At 37.7% G+C, this 27,712-nt stretch overlaps 1 protein-coding gene across 3 annotated transcripts; it reads left to right on the top strand.

Annotated features, from left to right (window-relative positions):
• Positions 1–7,276: 7,276 nt before the first annotated feature.
• ANKEF1 (ankyrin repeat and EF-hand domain containing 1) lies at positions 7,277–27,609 on the top strand. 3 transcript variants are annotated; one of them, XM_019635233.1, is made up of 10 exons: positions 7,277–7,591; positions 12,669–12,808; positions 14,878–15,077; positions 15,804–15,953; positions 16,947–17,070; positions 20,378–21,200; positions 22,679–22,905; positions 24,128–24,288; positions 25,523–25,660; positions 27,172–27,609. In XM_019635233.1, the coding sequence occupies exons 2-10, from the start codon at positions 12,700–12,702 to the stop codon at positions 27,328–27,330; spliced, it is 2,091 nt and encodes a 696-aa protein (XP_019490778.1). In that variant the 5' UTR covers positions 7,277–7,591; positions 12,669–12,699; the 3' UTR covers positions 27,331–27,609. The 3 variants fall into 3 exon arrangements, with proteins under 3 accessions (XP_019490778.1, XP_019490777.1, XP_019490779.1); XM_019635232.1 differs by having other exon boundaries at positions 12,418–12,808; XM_019635234.1 differs by lacking the exons at positions 7,277–7,591; positions 12,669–12,808 and having other exon boundaries at positions 14,987–15,091.
• The last annotated feature ends 103 nt before the right edge of the window (positions 27,610–27,712 follow it).

The raw sequence follows: 27,712 nt of genomic DNA, 5'->3' as shown, positions 1-27,712 counted from the left end.
TCGATACCATAGAAAACTAGTATTAATTTTGGAGGAAACTACAATATTGACTTTTACCTAAATTATATGGATAAGTGAACCATTTGAAATAATTATATTGATAATTGTCAATTCTCCATTTCATTTTCAGTGTATTTTTCATTCTTTTTTTCAAAAAGAATAATAATTACAACAGTAATACCTTATAATAAATATGTTTACTGCACCCTGTTCTGCCTTCTGGTTCCAGATATGACACCAATTACTTCTGTGACTTTGGATAAATCACCTATTCTTTCTAACTTGCAGTTTCCTCAACTGAGTAATGTAAATGTTGGATTAGATTTCTCTAGCATTTTTCTCTTTTGGATCTACATTAGAGAATTCTAAATTTTTATCATGTCCTAACATACCATTTAATTTTATGAATCATTTATTATAGAGTCAATCATAAATAATATAAAGTATGATTCAGAATGAAGGCCGTGAGGTCTGACTTTTTATACACAGATACAGCTAGAGATCAAATTAGACACATTTATGGTGATAATATATGCTCTCCACTTGCAATGTGCTTTTAGCAAACAATAGTTAATGAAATGAATTAAACAAAATGCAGTTCAAAGAACTTATACTGAGAATCCCTTGGAGTTAGTTAAAATGGTATTTATTTACGTGTGTCTTCCCCAAATTAACTCTTTTCTGTATATTTAATACTCATTTTCTTTTTTCCCAATTTCACACTAATAATTTTATAAAAATCAATGTGTAAACGATTGTATTGGCATAAAAACCTACTAACATGCTGCTTTCCAAAGATGAAGTGAATGTTTTGGTAAAAAGACACCAAACTGGAGGAATTTAATAATACTTGTCTTTCTTTCCTATCAATTCAGGATAGCTTACCCCATCAGTCCACATCACTAACAATATACTATATAATAAGCATTCTAGGATTTCTGCTGACAATTCTTGCTTTTGACAAAATCTATTTTCAGAAAACTATTAACATGACTTACTTTCTCAATATCGTTCTATTAGGTTATCAGAAAAGTCATGACGCATTTTTGCTATGAAAAACATAGAAAATATACATCATGACTTTTCTGACAACCCAATATTAATCATGGAAAACACTGTATTGCACGCTTTTCTCAATGTATGAATGAAATTGATGATATACCCATGTGTCCTGACAATACAATCAGTTATCTGAATATAAAAAAAATAATAGTAATAATACTTGTCTTTCACTGGTATCACTGGTCTAGGAGTAATTAGCAATTTGACCAATGCCTTATGTCTTATTTCAGGTTTCCTAGAAACAGAGTATGAAGCAGGGATTCTTGTTCAAGTGATTTACTGAGGGAGCGTTCTTCAGGGAGGAAAATGGAAGAGACTGAGGAATTGGGGAGAGCGCCAACGAAGCGAGTTAAGCAGCAATGGGAATGCAACTGAGATCTAGCCTCATTCTGATCACAAGAGCAACTCCTGAATGTGAATAGCACCACAGAGTTGTTCACCCATGCATCCAGGCCCCGCTGGCTCAGCGCAGTCTCAGGAGAATGGGCAGCTGTGAGCCATTAGCACTAGCAATCACAGCAGCTGGAGGGAAATGCATTGGTCAGGTCAAGGGCCAGCATATACCAGCATTCAGTTCCCCAACCAATGGAAGAATATTTATCCAAAGTCTGGTTATTAAAAACAAACAAACAAACAAACAAAAAACCAAACCGCTGTATGACTTTGATATACCTCCTCTAGCAGAGTGAGTACTGAGAAGCAAGTTTTTAACTCAGTTTTTATTTCTCTGTGCCTCGAGCCAAGGCCATGATGATGTTTGATTTTTCTTTCAGGAAGAGCAGAAATACTTGAGAAAGCGTGATACATTAGGGGCAATTTTTATTTTATGATTTTCATTTGAATGAGTCACAATATATTGACCATAGATTTCAATGTGGATTCAATATCCACCTCCATTATTCATATTCATTTTTCTAATTGCCAGGGTGGAGCCTGGGAGTCACACAGCTTCTCTCACTCAGACAACTGGTTCTTTCTTCAATAAATACTCAGAATCCACTGACTTCACCATCTCCATGATTGCCATCTGCATCATGCAATACAATAAGTATGATGCATACAATAATTCCATAATTATGTGTCACAACTACCTCTAAATTTGTAAGTTTATGAGCTGAGATGTTCAGCCAATCTCACTCAGCTCAGCTGGGCAGCTCTTCTGGTCTTCACTGGGGCTCACTTACTATATGTTGAGCAACTGCCAGTTGGCTGATGCAGAATGGCCTCAGCTGGGATAATGGGCTTTTTTCCACAGGGTTTCTCATCTTCCAGCAGGCAAGTCAGGCCCAAGAGAGAGCAAGAAGAACTAGGGAGGCCATTCATTGAGCCCATCAACTGAAATCTCAATCTGCCACACAATCCTAGTCCAAGATATCAACTCTGACCTGAATATTTGCCATCACCTAACTTCTCTCCCTCCTTCCACTTTTGCTGCCTTACAAATTGATTCTCCACAAATCAGCTAGAGCAATCCTTTTGAATTCTAAGTAAAATGCTACCATTCTTCTGTTCAAAAACCTCCAATGACCTACCACATCAGAGTAGAAGCTAAAGTCTTGACCATGACTTTCAAGAACGTTTGTGAAGTGGCCATCTTCCACCACCACCACCCCAACATGAACACTATGTTCCAGCCACAGCACATTCCTTCTACTTTGTTGACTTCCCAAGGACATGGATGCTTCAGCATGTTGGACTTACTGTTACCTCAGAATACTCTTCCCTCAGAATCCACTAGGCCCACTGCCTCACTTCCTCTCAAATGTCATCTCCTGAGGAGGCTTCTCTGACCAATCTATATGAACTAGTACCTCCACCCAGCATTTTACGTAACCTTTACCACAGCTTACTTTTCTTTACAGCACCTATCATTTCCTGACTTTTCCAGTTTGCATGTATCTCTTTCTCCCTACTAATATATGAGCTCCATGAGAATATAGAATTTATTTCTTTTGTTCATTGCTGTATCCCCAATGTCTAGAACAGTGCCTAGCACATAACAAGTACTTATTAATGATTCATTGAACAAATGAGTTAATGAATAAATATCCTTTTACTTAGAGGATTATGTTTAAAATTGTTCCTTTATTCAAAACCCCCTGTAAAAAAAAATGAAGAATGAATTGCTTTGATGCCAATGAAAATTACATGATAATGTAATAGAGACGAAGATCTAAATCTTGTCTGCCATCACCCTTATCTGCTATCTTGGCTTTGTGTCATGGTTGGATCTCTTTTAGATGTGATTCAAACAAGAATACAGCTAACAGGAAGTAGAACACAAATTCATATCAGCCCATTATATTACTCTTTTGGATTCCTTTTTATGTATCACCAGATGCATGAGGATAATTTAAAAAGTAATTCAGGAGAAAAAAATGTTCAGTTTAACACAATATGACTTTATTATTTGTACTTTTTTCCTAAATGGTCTTCCTAAAATGTCTAAAAGATATCTTAAAATCATTAAAATATGGAGAATAGCAACATAAAAAGCAGTGACAGTTTCCTTTCCCAGCTTTTATAAAAAGAAGCCTTCCCTCACCATTTTAAACATGAATTGTTTTAAGAACTTAGCACAAAAAAAAACAAATGAAATTCTCAGTGAAATAATCATTTTACTGTTTGGTCACATGAAATGAAAACAACGTCATGGATCTTACTGCCAAGGCTGGACAGAGTAGTGGAAGTATGACTGAAAGTATGCAAAACTAATCGGACAATATATCCAGTACTTCTCATCTCAAGGGTTGTAAACAAATTCTGAGCCCATTTTCATACCTAGATGCAGCCTATGGCCCATGTATATGAGCCTATGAATAGCATAAAATGAAATCAAAATAAAATTCCTTATAGTACAAGACAGGGCAATCATTAAACTAAGATGAGGCAAGTGCTATGAAGTATGAAAATATGGTACTTGAATTCTATTTATTCAAAAGTTTTCACTGAGCTAAGCATGTTCTTAGCCTTCCACACAACACAGAGATATGCTCAAAATTTTTAGAGGGGAAAAATACTTAGTTATATATAAAAATAAAAAGTTATTTTTAGAGGGGAAAAATACTAACACGGGCATTATAAAAGATGAATTTCATAAATATTCTTGAAAAGATAACAACAAACTCTACTAAGTTTGCCTTAATCTTATGAAAAAAGTCCATTATGATTCAACAAATTTTATTTCCAATTAAATATACCTTCAGCCACTGACATGCCATCCCAGTTACAAATTCGTATTTCACTTACCTTCACATTTAAGTTAAGTAATATAGTTGCCGCTATGAAACAACTAATCTGGCCTGCTTTTCAGGTCAGTGAATAAGAATTTAAGAACCCTGGTAGCTAATGCAGTTTATTACTGGATTTTAATGACAATTTTATAAAGATAGGTGAGGTAATTCAACAGAATCATTTTTGTGTATCAAACATTTTTCAGAAAGCCTGGGACTATGTAAGACGTACTAAATGTACAACTCCTTGGCATAGTTATAATTTAAAGATAAAACGTTATTTAATACTAGATAAAGATGGAAGCACTAGTTAGATTACTGGGACAGAATTTAGCCCATGCATCAATCTGTCTCCTAGTTTGTGTTGGTAAGAACTATTATAAACTTTTCTGTCATTTCTCAATTAGCTTTGTTTTAAGCAGTAGGACTATTAATGACTTTTACTCCCATTTTTCCTTTTTGTTGCCCAAGTTCTGCCAACTGTTCTGCCAACTGTTCTGCCAAACAGCTAGGGGCAAAACAACTAAATAAATAAAGTTCAAGTTAAAAACTGTGCAGTGTTTTTAAATCCTCTGGTGAAAGAGGGGAAAGGTTGTGTCTATTTATTAACCCATGGGATTTCTAAAATGTACCCATGTTATGGCTGCCCCTCATTAGTAGGAAGCTGGTAAATTTAAGTAGCTCAGCCTAACCAGCCTCCCTTGGCTTCAAAAAGTTGAAATTAAACATAATTATCTATTTTGAAGCTACTTTTGAGCTACCTGCTCATAAAATCAAAGAGAGTTTTTATGAAACTCAGAGAGTAAACTTCCCTGAAACCATGTTAGGAGAGTGTTATATTGCTTTTTACTTATTCCTAAGGTCTCAATCAACTAACAAATGTTTACCCAACTTCTCAAAATATTTGCAATGGTAGTTCTGATAAAACCAAGCATAGTTTACACATTACTAATCAATTCCCTTCAGTCTTCTAGATAGGTTTCTTCCCAAATCTGCCAAATCCTCAAATAAATGTAGGAACCTTCTCCAGAGTAAAACAATGCTACTATTGACTTCAACTTTGTCTCTAAAATGAGAAAGACTATCATTGTAAATATCCACTGACGACTTGCACTAGGGAGTTAGAACTATTCAGCTATAGAAGCATTCCCCAAGAAGCAATCACAGGTGTCCACCAGAGCCGAGAAGCGATCATTCATTGTTATGCCTATTTCCTTTATGGATTTTTGGAGCAGTTCATATTATTTTCATTTTACAAACTGAGACCTAAGTAACCTGAGTCACTTGCTCTTCATTTTCAAACCCCACTAGGTCAAAAATGCAAATTCAAATGTGAAATGTTTCCTACACTGAGAAACAGTAATTCAAAAAATGGTATCCAAATACTGTTAAAATAATCTAACACAGTTACGTGGTAAGTACTTGAGAGTGAAAAGTGTGGCTTGCCAACAAGTCATACTCAAATATCTCCAAGGAACCAAGATCTCAGACTGGTAATCAGTAATCAGAGCATGCAAAATAAAATCACAAATTACCTGTATACACCCACTAGATTGGCAAAAGTTTAAAGTGACAAAACCAAGTTTGGGCTAAGACATACACTGCTAATAGGAGTCTAAATTGCTATATATACTTGGAAAACAACTTGACATTATCTGATGTTATAAATAACCTATGACCCAGTAATTTCACTCCTAGGCATGTACTCTAGAGAAACTCTTGAACTTGTGTATCAAAAGACATGTACAAACATGATCACAGCAGCATTGCTTTTAATAGCAAATACTGAGACATCTCAAATATCCATCAATAGTAGAACTGATTTAAAAGGAGTGTGGAATGAAATAGTAATAAAATGGAATAGTATACAGCTGTTAAGATAAAGAAACTATAATTAAACAAAGATACATTTCAAAAATAACGTGTTGGGAGGAAAAAATCATCAAAATAATACACATTTTTATAAATTCTTAAAACACGCAATACTAAATACGCTTTTTTTTAGGGAAGCATTCATATGACGCAACATTTTTAAAAGGCGAAAGGGTGATAAATATAAAATTCAGAATAGTCATTATCTCTGTGGAGAAGAAATGGAGGATAGTACTAGAAAGAAAGACATGGAATCCAGCAGTAGATGCAGGCTTTTTTCCCCCTTAGCCATGGTATGCTTTGTTTTTTGTTTCTTCATGCTTTCATATGTTATACAGTATATTCTAAGTATATTCTTTTGTGCTCATGAAATAGTCCTTACTATTTTAAAACAGAATCCCTCCGTAGAAAATAGAATGGATTGGGCGAACTATTGATTGTAATTATAAGTTAGTATATACAATTTGTTTAAGTATGTATGTTTTACAGTCACATAAATAAAAGCTTTAAGAATCTGCCTCCAAAAAAGTGTGTGTGCGTCTTGGGAGTTGGGGTGTTAGGGCACGCTTGCAGTCCCTGAAGTATAATGACCTCCTTGATACATTTGCTCCCATTTGTGTATATTTTTAAGCATACATGCATCCCAGAGAATGCAAAGAAAATTTCTGGGTAGATTTACAAGAATCTACAGCAGCTGTCTCCGATAAGTAGATTCACTTTTCATTTCGTTATATAATTTATTGTATTTTCTCTTTTAACTTTATCTTTTATCTTATTGGGCATTTTATTTAACTTATTTTACTATATGAGCTTTATGTTTCTAATTACTTTTTAATGAAGTCAGGAAGTGAGAGAAGAGGATGAAAGAAAGGAGTACTACTGGAGATCCGCACTGGGCGCACCACCCCAGCACCCAGCCCGCTTGGAACGCTGAGCCCACCTCCACGATTCTGGGCAGGACCCCGCCAACTGCCCGGACTATCAGCGGCCTGCGGCAGGCAAAGAAGAGCGCCGCCCCGCTTCGCCCCGCCCCGCTTCGCCCCGCCCCGCCCCGCCCCGCATCTAGTCGGTTGCGCTGGCAACCAGGCCTTGCGTAGCCGAAGCTCACAATCGGTTCCGTCTGGGCGACTCTCACCCCGCCCCCTGCGCTCACCTGGCCGCGTGCTCGCGCAGGGCGGACCTCAGGTCCATGGACACACAAACCCTCTTCTTCTCTGCAGCCCTGCGCGCCTGCTCGCCTGCTCTGCCCAAAGGGACACCATTCACGGCTGGGCGCCCAAGCCGTGCTCTTGTAGCCCGAGGTCGCGGCTGGGCCCCGCGCCAGGCAGCAGAGAACCAGAGCTGGGGCCGCCGGGCGCCCCCGCAGGCCGAGGCGCGTCAGTGCCCGGACATCCGCGGCTCCTGATTACCCTCAGGACTGAGAGGTGAGCTTGGCACCTTGGGCCCTGCTACCTAGCCTTTCCCTTGAAATTACATCTTATCCATTCTCCCCTTTGGAGTCTTGTGAGACTTGGAAAGGGACAGTAAAGAACTCCCCAAATGTAGACCGTGGCCTGTGGGTGTGTTGAAACTCACTGAAGTTTGATTATTCATAGTGAGCCTGCTTTGAGGGATTTTGCTAAGTACTTTACAAGGATTAGCTCATTTCCTCTTCACACAGCCCCATGAAGTGGGTACTATTGTTATCCCATTTCACAGAGGAAGAGACTGAGGCACAAACTACAAAGGTTGCTGTCCAGGTTTGTCCAACCAGTTTATATAATGATGCAGAAGGAGACGGGATCACAAACAACATTTCCCCACCTCCAATCCTGTACTCTTTCCACTCTCCCAAGCATGCCTTCCTTCATTCCTTTTTCTAAGAAACCACCCTTGTCTCACAAACTCCTTTAAGAAGTTGATGAGCTCCATGAATCCACCCCCACAGGGGGAAAATGCACCTGGACACCGCTCTTCCCCACAGATTTTCATATATTTTCATAGTATTCAGACTCAAACGTGGACCTCAAATCAAGAAATACTGTTCTATTCCACTGTCTTTTGAGACTGTCCATAGAGTTGGTTAGATTTTTGGGGGGTGGGGGAAAGGAGGCGGGGTATGCCAAGGTGCCCCAGGGCCGTGCTGAGGTAAAGCATGTATGTTGGGGTGTGTGTATATGTGGTGACCCTCCTGAGGATCAGAGATGCTACACAATTCATGAGGAAACCAGCACTAGAGGGCAGGACTTCTGTTATTTCCTCCAGTGGGGTGAGGTTCTTGGTCAGTCTTGGTGTTTGGTCCTGAAGGATGCCACACAGGGCACTGCTGTCTCCCCAGCACTTCGGGGCTTTAGCACTTTGGAGGGATGCAAACTGCAGGATTGGCCCATGGGCTGCTGAGTTCACCATTGTAGCTTGATTATATAATGCCACATAATGCTAATTTTGTTTAGGATGTGTGCTCTCAGAGTCAACAATAAAGTCACTGATTCAGAAAGCTTTGTCCATACAAGTGAGGTGGCATCGATTCAGTACAATTAATAAGCTATTTGGGAGCATTTTACTCTATTTTGTGTAGGATGTATTGTACATACATGTGCAGTATGACGACACTGCACCTAACCAGAATTTGGCTGATAATAATAATCAAACCAGTCATAAACAGCAGCTAAAATAAATGTCACTAAGTACGCAACAAAACCCAAATGAATGACTTCTGAGGCAGCTCAGGACTTATTGGGAGCCTATTTATACACACGGTTCTAACAAGCTGCGTTATCTGGTTTCCTAGTCCACCACGCATTACAAACAGATTAGAAGGGAAGAGAGGGACGGAGCTACAGCAAAGAGGACATTGAAGTCACAAGCCATGTGATGGTTGATGTCCCAGCAGCAGAGGAGGAAGCACGAAGAATAAACAGCAGGCAGAAACGTGGGGATAAAGGAAGGACAAGATAACAGTATGCATTTGATGGTGGTAGTCACTCTTCCCACTTGCAACTCTCTCTTCCTTGCTGTGATCCAGTCTCAGGCTGTCCTGCAACCACCGACAGCCTCACAACTCCCCTAGACCAGGCTAAGAACTCTCTCCTGAATTATGTATCCTATTGCCTTGTGGATTCTAATTCAGCATGTCCACAGCTTAACCAGCTACACTCTCTGACCAATCTGAACTGCATCCTGAGCTCCCATCTCAGACACAGGGAGCCCGTTGCTCAAGCCAGAAATCTAGGAATTTTCTTTGATTCCTTCCACTCCTCAGTATTTTAACTCTTGGTCCTCATTTACGAGCAAACATTTATTGAATACCTCATATGAGTCAGTTCTGGGTCATGGAGAAATAATGGTCATTATAATATATAGCTTCTGTTCCATGAAGACTATATACTAGTGGGGGAGATATACAATACATAAATTGAATATACATATATCTGAATATCTCTAAAAATGTTATACGAGGACAGATAATTAAGTCCGCAAACTCATCCTAGAAAAAGTGCTACCTACCTCATTGCTGAATATCACTATGGTCACCTTCAAAGTACTCCCCTTGGGAAGCTATGCACCAACACCAGCGCCTAGTCCACCCTTCAAAGCAATTTTGGAACGGCCATCAGAGGTGTCATTGTATTACCCTTGTTGTCCTGAATGTAATCAAAATGACTTCCTTTCAATATTTTCTATATCTGGGTAAAGGAAGAAGTCATTGGGGGCCAGGTCACGTGAGTAGGGAGGGTGTTCCAATGCAGTGATTTGTTTACTGGCTAAAAAACTCCCTCACAAGGGCTGGCTGAGTGGCTCAGTTCATTAAGAGCTCGCTCAAGAGTTTGAGCTCTGAGCAACAGAGCAGGGAGGTTCAACTCCCTGCCCCAGCTGAGCAGCTGCTGAGCTGCCAACAGGTGGCAGGATGGCTCAGCTAAAAAAAAATCAAAAAACAAAAAAACAAACAAAAAAACTCCCTCACAGACAGTGCTGTGTATTGTCATGATACTAGAGCCATGAATTGTTGGTGAAAAGTTGAGGTCATCATAACTTTTTCACGCAGCCTTTTCAGCACTTCCAAATAGTAAACTTGGTTAACTGTTTGTCCAGTTGGCACAAATTCATAATGAATGATCCCTCCGATATCAAAAAAAAAAAAAAGGTTAGCAACATCGTTGCAACAAGTTCACGAACTTAATTGTCAGACCTTGTATAGAGAAATGTTTCATTTTAATTATGAAGCAAATAAAACAAAGGAATGACGTAACATGGTGGCATCAATTTGAATGGTGAGAAGTGCTGACCAACAGAAATTCTAAGCAAAGATCACACACTGCAGGCTGAGGGAACAAGAAGTCTCAAAGGCAGGAATGAGCTTTTGTTCCATAAACAGAAAGAAAGCCCGTGTGGCTGTTGATTACTAAATCAAGGGAGATTGAAGTGAGGGGCAGGGGTAGGGACTTGAAGGTGCCTAAAGGGGAAGAGAGCAAACCATCATGAAGGGTTTGGATTTATTCTGATTACGATGGAAAGATTATTATTATTTTTTAAAGATTTTATTGGGGAATTGAGAGAGGGAACAGCAGTGGGGAATTGAGGAAGGGGAACAGACAAGTTGCTGTCCTTTTGTTCTTCAGTCTAGTTGTGGAGGATGTCACTTCACTGGCCCATATTGGTATTATCATTATGCTCTTCCCGGGTGAGGCAGATCCGTCGCTGGCCATTGGACGGCCGCTCAAGGCAGCTCACGGCAGCTCACGCTGGCTGCTTGCCGCTCACGGTAGCTTATGGCAGCCTACGCTGTCTCTGGCGACTCACGGCAGCCCAGCTCCAGGTCGAGCTGTTGCTCATCATCTTGGCTGTAGAGGGCAGCGTCACTGGCCCATGTGGGATCCAAACTGGCAGCCCTGATGCTCAGAGCTCACGCTCCCAAACCAACTCTTAACCAACAAGCCACTCGGCTGGCCCACAATGGAAAGATTTTGAGGTGCTTTTAAAAGTTGGTCTGGAAATAAAGTTCTGGTATGCAGATTATGTTCTATATCTTGATAGGCGATTGGGTTACATAAATGTTTACATTTTGTATACAAAACTCATGGAATGGTACACTTAATAATTATACATTTTATTATATATTCAAAAGATCAAAAGGAGGGGAAAAAAAGAGCTGTAAACAAATATTAAACTCCAGTTAAGGATATGTATGCTGGACTATGTCTACAATTCACTTTGAAATGGATCAGCAAATATGATGGATTAATGGGTAGATGGATAGGTAGGTATGTAATAAAGCAAGTCAAGTATTAATGGTAGGATCTCAGTGGTAAATATACAACTTTTTTATGTTTAAAAATAGTTATACTAAAATGTTGGGGTGGAAGCTTCTCTGATCTTAACTACATTTTTCGAAGATTTTTCTGAGGCTGAATAGAGAATGGGCAATAGAGGGCTGTTGTGGAAGCTGTGAGACAGATAAGAAGGCCGAGGCAATGAGTTGGCCTAGGATAGCACCACTGTACTATCTGGAGTGGATTCCCAATATGATAATGGGTTGTTTTTTTCCCAGAAAAAAATGAAGAAAAGCAAGTTGGGTATACCTAGCCTTGCCTACTAGTCAATTCAAATGACTATATTTCCATAGATAATAAAAGGAGATAAAATTACATATTAAAATACTTATTACAATGTAATAGGATTATTTATGAAAACTTACAGTTGTCTCAACCATTTACCTACCACATTCTTACATGCGATGACACAGCAATTGCCCATCTCTCTTTGGTATCTCACAGAGCCTAGTAGATTCCTGTTTATAATGAGCACTTGAAATGTTACACATTCTTTATAACATTTTTTAACTGATAATACCTGTATGGTCTCCACACTGTGGGGGGACATGCTGGTACAGAGCCACATAGTGGGGAGCTCAAACCCTCACTTGGCAATTTACTTAGCCTAACCTTCCTAGGTAAATGGGAAGGCTGTTTTGAGGAGGGAAGATTAAATGAGATAACAAGAAACTGCATAACAATGCTGTACTCATTATGATGGAAGATTTGTTTTGAAACATTTTATGTTAGCTGAGTATTTTTGTATTTATATGTAATTTCTACTTTCATGAAATCAGTTGCAATAAGTTAAGGTAATCACATTTCATAAGACACAGCCTCTCTTCTTAGGGAAGGCTTAAACTATTATTATTTAATCAAAATAAAGGTGACAAAGTTAACTTAGAGTTACATGTTTTTGTTTTGGTTGTGTGTGTGTGTGTGTGTGTTTTCTGCTGTAGTTTTTGTGTTGGTCCAGAAAAGCGTTTTCAAGAAGCTGGTCAAGCATGGCGTTAGCAGATAAGAGACTTGAGAACTTGCAGATCTACAAAGTTCTTCAGTGTGTTCGGAACAAAGACAAGAAGCAGATAGAGAAGCTGACCAGGCTTGGATACCCTGAGCTAATCAATTTCACAGATCCTGTCGATGGACACAGTGCTCTGCACTTAGCCTCGGTGTCCAATGACATTGATATGGTCAACTTTCTCCTTAGTCTTGGTGCTCACCCTGATGTGCAAGACAGGATGGGCTGTACTTCGACAATGAGGGCTGCAGAACTGGGCCATGAATTGACCATGGAAATACTGGCCAAGGCAAAGGCAAATATGACTATAGTTGATAATGAAGGAAAAGGTAAGACTCCCAAAATGCTATCCAGCACGTGCAGTTCTTTATGTAGCCGAAAACCAATGAAGTGGGCTTTTTGGTTTTCCAACTTTAGAAGTGAATCACTCCTGTACACAAGAACACCAACTCCCCGTAATTTGAAAACAGTATAGGTATATCTTACGGAAACCACTTCTGAGAGTTTTCGTTTAAAAAGAAAATTAGAATTAGATTAAACTGTTTTGTGGTTTTCCTAAAGGTGGAGAATTTTCAACATGACACACTTTGATATTATCGTAATCATAATCACCCATTATAAAATATAAAATCTTGTTTAGAGCAAAAGATGAGGGAGAGCATTTCTTACTCTTTTTTATATTTTAGAACCTTGAGTACTACTAGATTTAGGATGCCAGAAGGATTTCGTCCCCTCTCAATAGTAGCCTGATGTAGAAAGGAGTTACATTTGTGACTTTGAAGGACTAAGGTAGATTCTGGCATAAACTCCAACTTTGTAGGGTCATTTTAAATAATTTGGAAATATGACTTGAAGCCAGACATGACATTTCTGTGATTATTCAGATGAGATAACCCCACTTCCCCACCTTGTTCGCCTCCCTAATCCCATCTCAAGACCCTGGTCTGGGAGTTTCTTGCCCAAACAACTTGAGGTTCTTGCAGGAGTTGACACAGCCTCATGAAAATCACTAAGAAAATTAGTATCAGGCTTAATATAAATTGGTAGATTTCATCAGTTGTCCAAAGATTTGCTTCAAGTACAAAGCCATAACATCAGTCCCACAGTAGAGAACTGAATCCAATTTTATAATGTTAATGTTTCCTGACAGAAACAAAATCTGCTTTTGTAACTCTCTTCAAGCTTGGCATTTGATAACTGACTTGCTTAAAACAGAGGAGAGGACAGAGAAAAGGAAAAATTATTTAATTACTTAATGACACCTTGTAACAAAATAAAATTTGGGTGCATTCAGGAGTGAAATGTGTTTTAAAATATCATATCCTGAAAAAAAAAACAAAAACAAAAGAAACAAGGCTCTCAAAGATGTATAGAATATCATTTCTCAAAGTGTGTTCCATGAACCACTGAATCACTAGGATGTTGATAAATGCAACATGCAAAATTGGTTGCACTATCAAATTCATTAGAGAAACATTGGGTAAAACAAATTTGACATGTTGATTTCACAGTTGTCAGGCAGACTAAAGATGGTAACATTTTTCATATTTCCATGGTTTTTTTTGTTTGTTTGTTTGTTTTATAACTGAGCCATCCTGCCACCTGTTCGCAGCTCAGTGGCAGCTCAGCTCAGGTCGGGACTCGAACCGCTGTTGCTCAGATCTCGCACTCTTGAGCGAGCTCTTAACCAACTGAGCCACTTGGCCGGCCCTCCATGTTTCTTTTACTATGAAATGTTTTTTTCTTATTACATCTTATATACCTTGAGTTTTGTGGACTATACTTTGGAACACACTGTAATAGAGAACAGTTCACCTTCTTGAGTTTGAAACAGAGCTATAATTCACAAAGAAAACAGATTGAGAAATTTTATAGCATAAAAATCTAAAATGGTAAAGTTGAAAGTAAACAATCAAGGTAAAATTTGAAACAAGTTAAAGTGAATATTTATAGCAAATGTAACAGTCATGTGGTTAATATCTAAGCTCATTCAAATTCACATGAAACCTGTCAAGGTTCTGGAAGATGAGTGTATGAGAAAACAATATGACAAGTCCATGGGAAGAATTAAAAATATGAAATGCAATTTAAAACAAATAAATTTACACATAACCTGGGTAGTACTGCCCTGTACAGCCTTGATGCTACAATACATAGCCTATTGCTCTGAGTACCTCGTTTGTCTTCCCTGACATCAGTGTACCTAGTTCACCTCGCATAAACTGTTTTGCTTGGTGTTTCAGTTGGTTTCAGAGAGAAAACAAAGCCAGATATGCCTTTGCTCTATCACTTTCAACTAGCTAATTATGGATTTTAAAATTATTGTTTTTTTCCTTTTTATCTGATTCAAATATATATAGACTATTAAGTATTCTTTGGGGATTCTATTTTTCTACAGGTATTTTGTTTTACTGCATTTTACCTACTAAGCGGCATTATCGCTGTGCGTTGATTGCCCTTGAACATGGTGCAGATGTCAACAACTGTTCCTATGATGGAAAGCCAATATTCTTGAAAGCTTGTGAAGAAGCACATGATGTTAAAGATGTGTGCCTGACATTTTTGGAAAAAGGAGCCAATCCAAATGCTCTCAACTCAGTATGACTATTCCTGTGATTATAATATTCTTTTTTTTTCAATTATAGAGTCTTAGTGTAATTTTTGCATTTCACTATGGTAAAATTATCCGATTAGCTTATAGACTGTTCATTTCTATTCAGAATGCTTTAAGACGATATACTGTCATTATATTCCCATGATTCTACAGTCTGTTTCCTAATTACATTTGGAAAATCAGTATTTATTTTGCATATCATTATAGAAAACAGACAAAATTTCACTGATACCTAATAAAAATGTATCATTTTGGAAAGAAAATATGTAGTTCTGCTGTTTCCCTGATTCATTTTGCTCTCTCTCCTTATTTGGAAAATTTGATTTTCTTATCTTTTAATTGTAATTTTGAGACAGTAAAAATAGATTTTCTTCATATTAGAAAACACCTATCACCTAATTTTAGCATATATTTTACCTATTTTCTACCTTTTTGCTCTACTTTCTTTCCAATAAATTCAGTTTTTAGCATGATTTTCTCACAGGGCCATCTGGTGTGACCTTGAATCTGATTTTAGAGTCCTCCATTTTGGAGATTGACGCACTGTACTGACTTGATTTTTCTTATTTGTTGCATGAAGCTAATAAAAATGTAGAGAACTAACCATGTCAGTGTGAATCTAAGGCCAAATGGGTTTAGACTGTATTTATACCAAACCTCACAATTAACATAACAAGTGTAAAACAGAATTTGGTCTGTTTCATGTCCAGTCCACAGGTCGCACGGCTTTAATGGAAGCGTCACGAGAAGGAGTGCTAGAACTAGTTCGAGGGATATTGGAAAGAGGAGGTGAAGTGAATGCATTTGATAATGAGAGACACCATGCTGCACATTTTGCTGCCAAAGGAGGCTTTTTTGATGTAATAATCTGATCTTTGCTTAAAAATTTGTTGCTAAAAATTTTCTCTCCTTTTCCTCAAAAATTTTAAATATTATGTAGGTTACATTAAGACAATTTTTTTCTGAGTTACCATCTTGATTTCCTTAAGTAATTCTAAAATAGGTTTTACACCAAATATTATTTTTAAAAAATTCTAGCTCCTTATTCAATTTTATCTGTTTGCTAATATATATATAGTTAATAATGTTTTTTTTTCTGTATTCTTAACTATGATAATTTAAAAGTTTTGCCAACTGGGACTATTATATTTTACGCCTCCATTACATATTAGAATCTTAAAAGTATGGCATGATCTAATTGTGGGGACAATAATGCCAACATAACTGCTATCTCCCTTATGTTTGTGTTCATCTAATAACTCATTTAAATTTTAAACTGTAAGTATTCTGCTTATCTGGACATATCAGCAAAGGCTATCTCAAAGGTATGTGACATTGTGGAAACAAAATATTTAGGAACCGATGCTGTCCTTTTTTTTTAAATTCTGAATTACATCTAAAATTACTCAATTTTCTCTGAGTTTTAACATAGTTATCCTTAATTTTGTCATGAGTCTCTTCCCTGCAATAAAAATACACGTCATCATGCAAGTTACATTTGACAAATGAAGTTTGCTCCTCTGATGATGTTTGCCATAGTCTGATGCTTTCTAAAATCACTTAGGTTTACCAAAGTGGTAGTGCCCAGCTGGTATAGAGTTTTCTATATTAGATCAAAGTTGTTCTATAGAACTTGTGGCAATGATGAAAATGTTCTATATGTCTGCTGTGCAGCTCAGTAGCCGTGTATGGCTTTTGAGTACCTTAAATATGGCTAAATAAAACTAAGAGACTTTAAGATTTGTTTTCTATTTAATTCATTTCAGTTTAAGTTTAAATAGCCACACATGCAGTCTTAATTCAATAAATGAATATTCCTTTTCCCCATACAATATCCACTATTTATTTTGCAGATATTGAAGCTTCTTTTTATCTACAGTGGAGACATGGGGCTGATTGCAATGAATGGGAATACACCACTTCATTATGCTGCCATGGGTGGTTTTGCAGATTGCTGTAAATATATAGCTCAGAGAGGTAAAATTTTATTCTTAAAATATTTATGATTTACCCATGTCATACACAAGCAGAGCATTTGTGTCTCTCATTTGTCAGTTGCTTATGTTTTTCAGTAGCCCAACCTCACTCATATAATGTAGAAAGAAAATTGAAATTTTTTTCTTACTCTACTTTCTGTTAAATCATGAATCTGGTCTTAAAATTGGTAAAAATCCATTTCCCCAAATATTTTTTAGGTTATTTTTAAAAATCTGAAGAGGAATGTTCACGAGTCAACAAATTATTATAAAGTGTTTATAGTTATTAAACTTCTTTTTTTTAATGTAAACATCAATCTAAACAAGGATAAGACAAGGAAACCATGTCTTTTAGTCTTAATTCTTAATTATTTTACTTTTAAAAATATTTTATTGTGTCAAGTGCAAAGATAACTTTTCTGGATAATTTGAAATTATGGGGGAAATATTTGGGGAGAAACATGAAATAAAATGAAAACTTTTATGGAAAATTTGAAATGTAAGTAATATTATTTTAGATTATTCTGTAGCTTTTAAGTAACTTAGGAATATAAACTATGTAATATATAGCTTATTGTATTCCTTAAAATGATAGTATTAGCTAATTAAGTTTTTAAAAATGGATCAATTTAGTGTTAATTACATGCTAATTAAATGTACATGAAAAGTTTTTAACTCTGTTAGAGATGGGAGTACATTCTGCTGAACTTTATGGCATTATAGTAGGGTTTTGAGGTGTGTTTTTTTCCAGTATATGAGACGTAGGCAAAAACTTAAACTCCAGTGACCCTATAATAGAGAAAGTGCTTTTGTTTTTTTGTCTTCTATGCAGGCACAGAATTATAGAAGTCACCGGGACTTAGAGATCCCATACTGTAACCACTAATATTATAAATAAGACTAATGTGCCTGCACAACTAACAGCGTAATAACTGATCCACTTTTACTTTTTATAAACTTATACAAACTCATACTTTTTCCTTATCCTCCAAAATAATAAACACTTTTAACAAATAAAGGAAAACACATCAAATGCAGTTTTTGCCCTCATAAATTGTCTCATCAATCTTTTCAAATCTGTCACTGTCAGTTTATTCTGACATTTCATTTTTTAACATTGTGTATTTCTAAAAACTAAAGATCTGCCCAGGTTGTGACAAACTTTTTCATCTTTAACATGTCAACTGCTTTCTTATTGGGACCAGTATCACCAGACATATACTGTATTGTTTATGTACTCCTGGGATAAAGTCCTAGAAAGGAAACCGAGAAGCAAAGGGCCAGAGCTTGGGCCATGCCAACAAAGGCCTTACCCAGTCATGCAAAAGATTTATCTTCATGGCAGAATATAAGACTAGACTGTGGTTTTAAAAGAAATGTCCAAAAGTGTTCGGAGTTCTATAACATGTTCAGAAATACAACCATGTCACCAGATCCTATGTTGGTGACCCAATTCCATAACAGCAGAATAAAATCTTAGATCTAAGTCAATTAGAGCAGCAGAAACACCATTAGCAATGAAATGTTCACTTCTGAGTAAACTGCGTTTACTCGCTTCTATACTTAAATGTAAAGGCTGAATGATTTTCCCACATTAAACTCTCGTCCTCAATGTATTCCTCTTTTGCCCCTGGTCCTTTCGCTGGAGCAATTTACAAGTCTCTGTGAGCAGTGTGAATGCCAAGTCCAGAGATGGAGGGAGGGGAGTTTGGAGTGGTTCTGAAGCACGGGCCCCATGGAGAGTTCTTCTCTTAGGCCTTTGGCTGCTGCTGTTCTATACAGCACCAGCCCCTAAAATTTAGTGCCTTGATCACAGCAGAACATAAATCACAAAGGAAATGAATAGGGTTTTCTTTTGCTAATCATAAAGGAGACAAAAAGTCTCCCAAATCAAAAGGAGAGGGAAAATGCATTCAGATCTTAAAGCTGGGATGTTGGAGTCTTTTATTCACATAGATGAGTTTCTAACTAGGAGTAACCTGGGAGCCGAAGAAGGCAAGCTAAAGCAGTAATAATCCTTTGATCCTTAGTGCTGGGGTGAGGATAGGAGTGGCTAGAGAGATGTTAGATAAACCCCAGACACCCTGAATAAGCAAAAAAGCCCAGGAAAAACAGCATACTTGGAATTATTATGCTATGGAATTATACTATCCAGACCCCTTGCAAATAAGTCACTGTTCTTAGAACTGTCCAATATAAACATGTTAGAATATTTATTGTCCCAGTACTGTTTTAATGCCACTAATAAACTAATCAGCTAATAAACTAATTAGTGTAAAATTTTAATTTTTGACAATTCTAAAGCAAGTATTAGTCTTGAAAAGCACTGGTGATTAATTTGCTTTGTGACAAGGAATGAAACTAAAGTGTTGGAGGGACATGTTTTATTTTGACATGCAGCTGCCTATACATTTTCGTTGCTAGAAACCCTGATTAGGTAGCATTTTGATTTGATTATGTGATGTTGGCAAAGCAATAGACGAGTCTTCTAGATTCAGAATACCTACTAGAAAGAGCTTCTTCATAGTCTGACATTTATGCACATAATGGATTTTTAATGACTCAAGACACTTACTATAGACAGCATAGCCTTCCTGGAAGCACAAAGTAGACTCCTTGATGCATTCAGAAAAGTGTATTTATTTGGAGAATACTTGTATGTAATGTTGGTGTCATAATTTTAAGTAAGGAACCAAAAAGGAAAATGAATTTTAATATGTAACGTGGACAAATATAATGCTGGAATCCTTTTAGATTTGATAAACAAATTACTGTTAGCTTGTTCACATGACCTTACCACAAAACAGCAGAGCAATATAAATGACATTCATTTCATGAAAATACAGATAAAATATAGTTTAAGGTTGTACACAGATTTATAGTCGTAATCATTCAAAAAGAAGTAGGTGTTGTTCAGCATTGAGTTCCTAGGGACCTACGCGAGCTGTCTGAATCCAGCTTTTTTCCAAATTCGTGTCACCCTTACTCTTTTCCTGCTTGTCATGAAGTCTCCTTAGCAAGTATCCGATATGGTGTTTGTTTTAAATATCTAGAGGGGTTAATGTCCTAATCATTTGGGGACAGAGATCGTAAATTGGAAACACATCTCCCTCAGAATTCACCAAAGTGAAGCACAGAAAAAAATGTCATAGCTTAATTTTGGAATTACAATAGCTAAATGTGCTCATCTCTACATACGAATAATTTGGGGACAAACTTTTGACTCATCACTGGAAGTTGGATCAATGTCGTGCAGAGCCATGCAGATGCCTCGGCACCATTCATAATAATGATGCTTCATGTTTTAGGATGTGACCTGAAGTGGAAGAATTTAGATCATAAAACGCCCAAGGCTCTGGCTAAGGAAGGGGGCTTCAAAGCTGCAAGCAAGGAAATACAGCGGGCGGAGCGAATCGCTAATAAACTGGCCAAGCCAGGAGCCAAAAATCCTAATCCACTCTGGGCCCTTCGACTTCACGATTGGTCAGTAGTAAATGAGACGTCCCTTCGGGAAGCCTTTTCGTTTGTGGACAGGGGCAATGGGACGGTCAGCAAGGATGATTTTGTGCTGGTGCTGGAGGAGAGGCAAGAGTTAGTCGACTCGGACCAGCTGGCTTTCATAGCTCAACTTCATGAAAAACTCCGGGGCGGAGGGGTCAACATTAACGATTTCTTTAAGGGAACCAGATACTTAAGCAAGCCTTATGTCTTGGGATCTTATGGGCCTAAGAAAAAGAAAAAAGGGATGGCCAAAAAGGCAAGGAAAGGCAAGTTCGTTTTACCCCTCCCAATCTGCGTCATCCCTGACCATGCGTTCCCACGCCGGAGGAATGGTGGGCCGCCACATTACATGGTTGAAACCTACAAGAATATAACGGATTGCAATCGGTTTAACCAGGACCATCCTCCACGACATCCCATTCAGGATGACTCTGCTTGGTACATCGACAACCCAGCGACGGTGTTTTCAAATATTAATTTTGTCACCAAAGCGGGAGACCTGGCTTCTCTGAAAAAAGCATTTGAATCAGGAATTCCTGTGGATATGAAGGACAATTATTACAAAACACCACTAATGACTGCATGTGCAAGTGGAGACCTAGATGTGGTCAAGTTTCTTCTCGAAAAAGGGTATGTTTTTGGTTGGGTGAGGTTTAAAGTTTTACAAGTCTTCAGATTTCAAGGAAGTGAAGGGAAAGCTAAGATAACATTCAAGTTTAGAATTTTGGTAGCATAAAAAATGTGCTTCACTCCTGAAGTCTAGATTACAGGTAGATCTTATATGGGGAACCAGGCTAATAGGAACATAGGAATGTCTATACACAAAGATGGCTTGCCAATAACAACTGTGCACAAAGTGAAGGCCAAGAGGTTTTCACTGTGGGGTTAAAAGAAGCCTTTTGATTGGGTATCGCTGGCCTCCCAAGAGAATTTAATTTGGTCTCAGAGCTTTACCTAGTTGGTGTGGAGTCACTTATCATTGTATTTTAAATTTTTAAAAAACTATTTTATTGTGGTGGTAAGAACAGATTATATGAGATCTAGCCTCTTAACAAATTTTAAGTGCTCAGTACAGTTTTATTAACTATAATGACAATATTGTGCAGCAGATCTCTAAAACTTATTCACTTTACATGGAATCAATTTTTTATTTCTCTTCCTCTCTCTCTCTCTCTCTCTCTCTCTCTCTCTCTCTCTCTCTCTCTCTCTCTCTCTCATCCGAACAAATTCCAACAAGTGGGATATATTGCTCTCATGACTGGCTAAGGACATGTCTGATTCCCTGCTCCAGAGAGAGCGGTCTTTTCCTTGGTTCATTTGTAAATACCTTTAAAATATCAAAGCATGACATTTTCATTTAACTTTTTAATCTAAAGCAATTACTCAGGTTTAATTCCTTCTTTTACCATAGTTTAATAACCTGGAGTAGGTTTCTTAGCCTTTTTGTGCCTCAGTTTTCTCAGTTTTACACTGGGGCTCTAATGGGAATCAGCTTACAGAATTTGTTAAAGATTAAATTACTTAAAATATGTAAAGCACTTAACATAGTAATTGCATACTTGATAAAAGGTATTGTTGTTATTATTACTATAAATGTTTAATATCAAAGAAGGATTCAAATGTGTATATTATCAAGAGGGAGTATAAAGCAATGCATGAGAATTTGAACTTTTGGACAGTGAATCTTTAAAAAGGACTAAAATTTTAAATAATACCTTATAATGCTTAGAATTTTAATAATGAAGGTGCATTTAAAATATCATAGTATGCAGAGAAAGTAGATACAAAGTGGAATAATACAACTTTTATATTTTCTGTCAGCTTTTATCTTCATTGTATTCAGTTTTATAATTTTTCTTGATTTTAACCTTTGCAAAAATTATAACCCCTATGATCTTAGGTGCCTTTTAAAACTAACAAAACCTATATATACACAAAGCTAAGATTGTCAGATAATGCAGAACACTTGTCAAAAAAAATATGGCAGAGCATTACTCAGAGCTGCCTTTTATAGTTACACAATTTGATAAAACTGTGAAATCTTAACTTAGCCTCCAGTGTTTGGATCAACCCATATTTTCAGCTTGTGCATCTATCTTATTTTGTAGGGCTAACGTTAATGCAACAGATAATTTTATGTGGACTCCACTTCATTTTGCATGCCATGCAGGCCAACAAGATATTGTTGAGCTTCTTGTTAAATCCGGAGCCATGATAGATGCAGTTTCAATCACCAACTCAACTCCTTTAAGTAGAGCCATTGAGAGCTGTAGACTGGATACTGTAAAATACCTACTTGATATTGGTGCTAAATTCCAGCTGGAAAATAGAAAAGGTATGTGTTTATATTACCAATAGTTTGGGTTAGAAGAGGAGAATTTATGTTCCATTCCAAACCCCTTTTGATTCTATTCTTGTAACACCATATTTTCCCCTGAATTATTGATACAAATCCAAACCTGAGCTAAATGCTATGGAATTTTGTCTCATACTCACTACCTTGCAAATCATTGGTGTTAAAGGGCCAATTCTTTATGTTTGCAATCTTTCATGGACTGATACTTTTACAACGTACAATAAAAAATGATTTACTAGAAAAATGAAGTGGAAAAAAAATACAAGCCCAAACTTTTTTCATGATTAGATTCAAACGGCAGAAAACTCTTCTATCAGATTGCTGTAGAAATTTCTAAACACTTACTCTCAATTCCTGTGGTTATTTCATGGTGGCCCAGTAACCACTAGTTTGTAGACTTACACCAGTGTGCAGATCATACCTTGGGTTATTGCAGCGTTTTAACTGTCAGTTCCTAATAATTGGCATCGTTTAAAGCCTCTGTAGGTTTAGATTCCTTCCAAAGCTGGACAAAAGCATTTCTGAATTGAGGCTCTTTGGGAATCAAATGGAGAGGCCTACCTGATATCATAAATATCACAAGCGAAGAATAAAAAACAATTTGAATAAATATTGGAACTCCTTGCTTAGAGGCATCATTTTCTTATAGTGGAACCCATTGCTTCCTTTTGATCTGAGATCATTAAACCCCTGGCCGCTGCATGCTTCATCTGAGTCACAGGTGGCATTGTGCTAGGCCTCCTGGGGACATTACAGGTGTCATAATATCCAGCCGCCTTCCTAGAGCGTTTGTGACCATCTGCCTCCCTAGGCCTTTTAGAATATACCTCCTTATGTCATGGAAAGGGGAGGACAAAGTGAAATTGTCACATGAAAGGAAATGGGCACAATGTGGGAAGTGAACCAGCAACCAGATATTTAAAATGTAATCTACAGATGTTTCCTATCAATTTTTTAAGAAACAGACTCAAAAAATTAGCAAGAAAAGATTGTTTTGCCAGTAAATGGCACTGCAAATTATGAGATTTCAGAGCTGGTCTACTTTCAAGAACATCTGATCTCTCTCTGTGACCTTACACCTACTATTTGCTTTAGTAATCACCCTTACTACCACGTACTTAGGGTTGATGTGCTGAGATTTTTCTACACAGTTTATTATTAATGTGTTTACTATATCACTCTGAATTTATGTTTTAAACAGGACATACTCCGATGGATATTGCAAAGGCATATGCTGACTATAGAATAATTGGCTTAATTAAAGAAAAGCTAGATAACCTGCCAAAAACTGAAAACCAAAAACAGAAAGGCAAGCCACCTCCTAAAGTGAAGACCGAAAGCCTTGAAATTAAGAAAGAGGAGGTAAGAAAAGCAAGTGACTACCCATGAGTAACTGGAATGCCTTAAAAGCTTGTTGGGGGATGGGGCAGTGACACTATTTATATATTGTTACACAACATGGGCCAAATAATAGGCAATCCATATTTTCAGCATCATTATGCAATACTTTTAAAGAAATATCTAGCAAGACATATTCTATTACTAAAAAGTACTCTTTGCAAACAGAACCCACACATAAAACCAAACTGGCTCAGCCAAATACAATTAGAATGATGAAAACAGAACTGGCATTGGATATATATATTTGTATAATATGTATGTATATATTATCTGTATATTTGGTCCTGAATTATACAGATTTAATGAGATGGCCCAAAAGGGAAAGAGGGTGGCCCTTATAAGGAATGAAATAAAACATGAGTTTTCTTCATTTTGGTTTTATAATCTTTCATTAGTCACCTTACCACCACCCCCCACAAGGAATTTTAATGACTACCACTGAACCCTGGGACATGGGGCCACTTGTGATTTGGATATCATGCAAAATGACTCTAAAAGGTTTAAGGCACCAAATTAACTGTTCCTGGTAATCTGGAGTGGTGTGGGTACCCCTCAACTATCAGGAGAAGGTTGAGGTTGTTGTCTATGGGGATTTCCAAGACATCAAGGCTTTATCATTAGCAGAGACACTCTAAGTGCATTTCTCGGCTAGAAGCTTCTTTTAAGGAAGCAGAAGGATCCCTGGAGATTCTTGACAGACATTGGACAGGGGATGAAACTTAAGAAGGAAAAGCTTTAATGTTATCAAGTGGAAATGGTTGGAGAAATGTAGGTGGTAGGAAGCGAATAGGGTAAAGGAATCCTAGGCAGATAGTAGAGAGTAACAAACATGGAGGACAAGAGTAAGGATGGCCAGAGGTGAAGGAGGATCTATCAACTAAAGCTCCTACTATGTGCACCATTATCATTTTAGTAGGAATACAACCTAATTAATGAATGGCTACAGGTCAAATATGGGTATCTTGAAGACTTAGCAGAGCTGTCACTGATACTACTAATTAAGTAAACAAAGCAAACTCTTTCTCCAACCAAAATTATAACAATATTCTATTTCATTTCAAATTATTATTTATATAGTAGCATTGTTAGTTTTTATTTTTCTGGATTCAGAGTAAGATGGAGAACACCAAATATGAGAAGGTGTATATAGGTTTATGCAACTAATAGTTGTTGTTTTTTTAAATTTCATTTCCAGGAACCACTTTCATCCATGTATAGTGTACCAACTATATTAGAAGAAAAGAAAATGAGTAAGGACAATGTGGTTTATCTCCACTCATTGATTACCAGTGGTTACACAAAAAAAGTGGACATCACATTTATTCCACGGAGGGTAAGTACTTTGGAAAGATCTTCATAATGTTGTATAAACTCATAATGTCATTTTGCAAATGCTTTTTATGCAGAACACTCAAATATCCAAAGTTTATCTTTCATAGTTACTATTTGAAAATGTCCTTTTGCCAAGTCCTGCTACTTCTGACCCAGTAAGTCCAACTTCTTTAGCTCCCAATACCTGGTTTCTTCTATTACTATTTCTTTTTTTAAAAAAAATTGGGGAATTGGGGGAGGGGAGCAGTGTTGGGGAATTGGGGAAAGGGAACAGGCAAGTTGTTGTTCTTCAACCTTCTTTGTGGAGGGCGCCAGTCACCATCTGGCTTCCCATCGGCAGCTCGTGGCCTCTAAGCTCAAGGTGCTGTGTTACAATCTTAGTTGTGGGTGGGTGTAGCCACCATCCCATGCTGAAGTCAAACCAACAGCCTTGTTGTTAAGAGTGCACACTATCCACTGAGCCATCTGGGCGGCAGCTCAGCTCAAGGTGCCGAGTTCAGTCTTAGTTGCTGGTGGGCATAGCTACCATCTCACGCAGGAATTGAACTGGCAGCTTTGTTGCTAAGAGTACACACTCTATCCACAGAGCCATCAGGGTGGCAGCTCAGCTCAAGGTGCTGACTTCAGTCTTAGTTGTGGGCAGGCATAGCCCACCATCAAACAGGCAGTCTTGTTGTTTGGAGCATGTGCTCTCACCAGCTGAGCCATCTGCCACTTGTTGGCAGCTTAGCAGCAGCTCAGCTTAGTCACAGCGTCATTGGCCCACGTGGGATTCGAACTGGCAGCCCTGTTGCTCAGGGGTCGCACTCTTAAGCTAACTCTTAATCAACTGAGCCACTCAGCCCGCCCTCTATTACTATCTCTATAGTGCCATTTTCATTTTCCTTGAAAGATTGAAATCTTCTTTGGTCAATGTGCCATTCCCTGTAGCCATTTTGTCACCAAATTCTACAGATACGTTTTCTTGGTACTTCTCAGACCCAACCCTTCTTCTTTGTACTCACTACCACCATCTCACATGGGAGTTTCATACTAAAAAACTGAATTTATTCAGTAGCTTCCTAAAACATCTATAATTAAAGAGGCAGACATCTTTGGAGAGTAAGAGTATCTTGCTAATGCCCATCAAGCCATGCTGAAAAAGAGGCCACCCCCTCCCTCTACCTTCTACTATGAAAATAATTTTGACTTCCCCATAAAACATAAATGTAACAAACCCAAAGGGTCTTGTAATTCCGTGGCTCCCTTGTTTTGGCATCCTAAAAATGAAGAGCAGCTGGGCCAGAAGTCATCATCAAGGTAAGTGAAAATCATTTCAGTAGCCAAATAGTCACCTTCAGAAATAGTGATGCTCGTGTAACCACTGATGTCATGTAAGAGGGAAAAACAAGTTAAAATAGACTTAAAAGTAAATTTTGTAGTTTTAAATTAATCATATTGAAAATTATCTATTTTCATATGTCTGTTGGCAGTCATACTCATGCCTGCTCTGGATGTGGTTGTGTGTTTAAGGTCTGGAGTCCTGAAGCCACGACGGCAGAACTCATCAGGAAGAGGGAGCTGCGGAGGGAGCGGCTCACGTACGAGGTGGACTTTGACGACTTCATGATGCCCTTTCAGAAGAACATCACAGAGAAAGCTCAAGCCTTGGAGGCTGCCTTCCATGCCTAAATCACAGTGGCTTCTGGGAGTAAACATTTCAAGGCCCAGGGACCAAACTTTAGAGAAAGTAAATATTTCCAGCAAAGCCAAAGCAATCCACAAATTAAAGATGTGTAATCAAATATTTGTTTTTGCTTTAGCAGCTATAAATATTCTGAGCTGTCTGAAGAAGGTGTGTTTTATTTTTCAATGAATTACATGTCATGCTGGGTAAATCTCCCAATCTTCTTTAAGGCTGTAGTGGAATAAATGGCCTCTTGGTTATAAACGTTATTGTCAAAAAACTTAGCAGATGTACACCATTATGTTCACTAAAGATGCAGAGAGTGCCAAAAAAATGTATACACATCTGAAGAAAAGAAACAGCTGTATTAAAATTGTAATAATATAT

This window comes from Hipposideros armiger, unplaced genomic scaffold, assembly GCF_001890085.2.
Source record: "Hipposideros armiger isolate ML-2016 unplaced genomic scaffold, ASM189008v1 scaffold_20, whole genome shotgun sequence".
NCBI lineage: Eukaryota > Metazoa > Chordata > Mammalia > Chiroptera > Hipposideridae > Hipposideros > Hipposideros armiger.
Note: the sequence above shows the minus strand (reverse complement) of the source record. Positions and strands in the feature narration are given on the sequence as shown.

Excerpts from the sequence above, each read along its gene's own strand:
- ANKEF1 (XM_019635232.1), top strand. The coding sequence starts at position 12,463 with ATGGCGTTAGCAGATAAGAGACTTGAGAACTTGCAGATCTACAAAGTT. Across the intron at positions 15,954-16,946 it reads CCAAAGGAGGCTTTTTTGAT|ATATTGAAGCTTCTTTTTAT; the intron begins GTAATAATCTGA and ends TTTATTTTGCAG. Across the intron at positions 22,906-24,127 it reads CCAGCTGGAAAATAGAAAAG|GACATACTCCGATGGATATT; the intron begins GTATGTGTTTAT and ends TGTTTTAAACAG.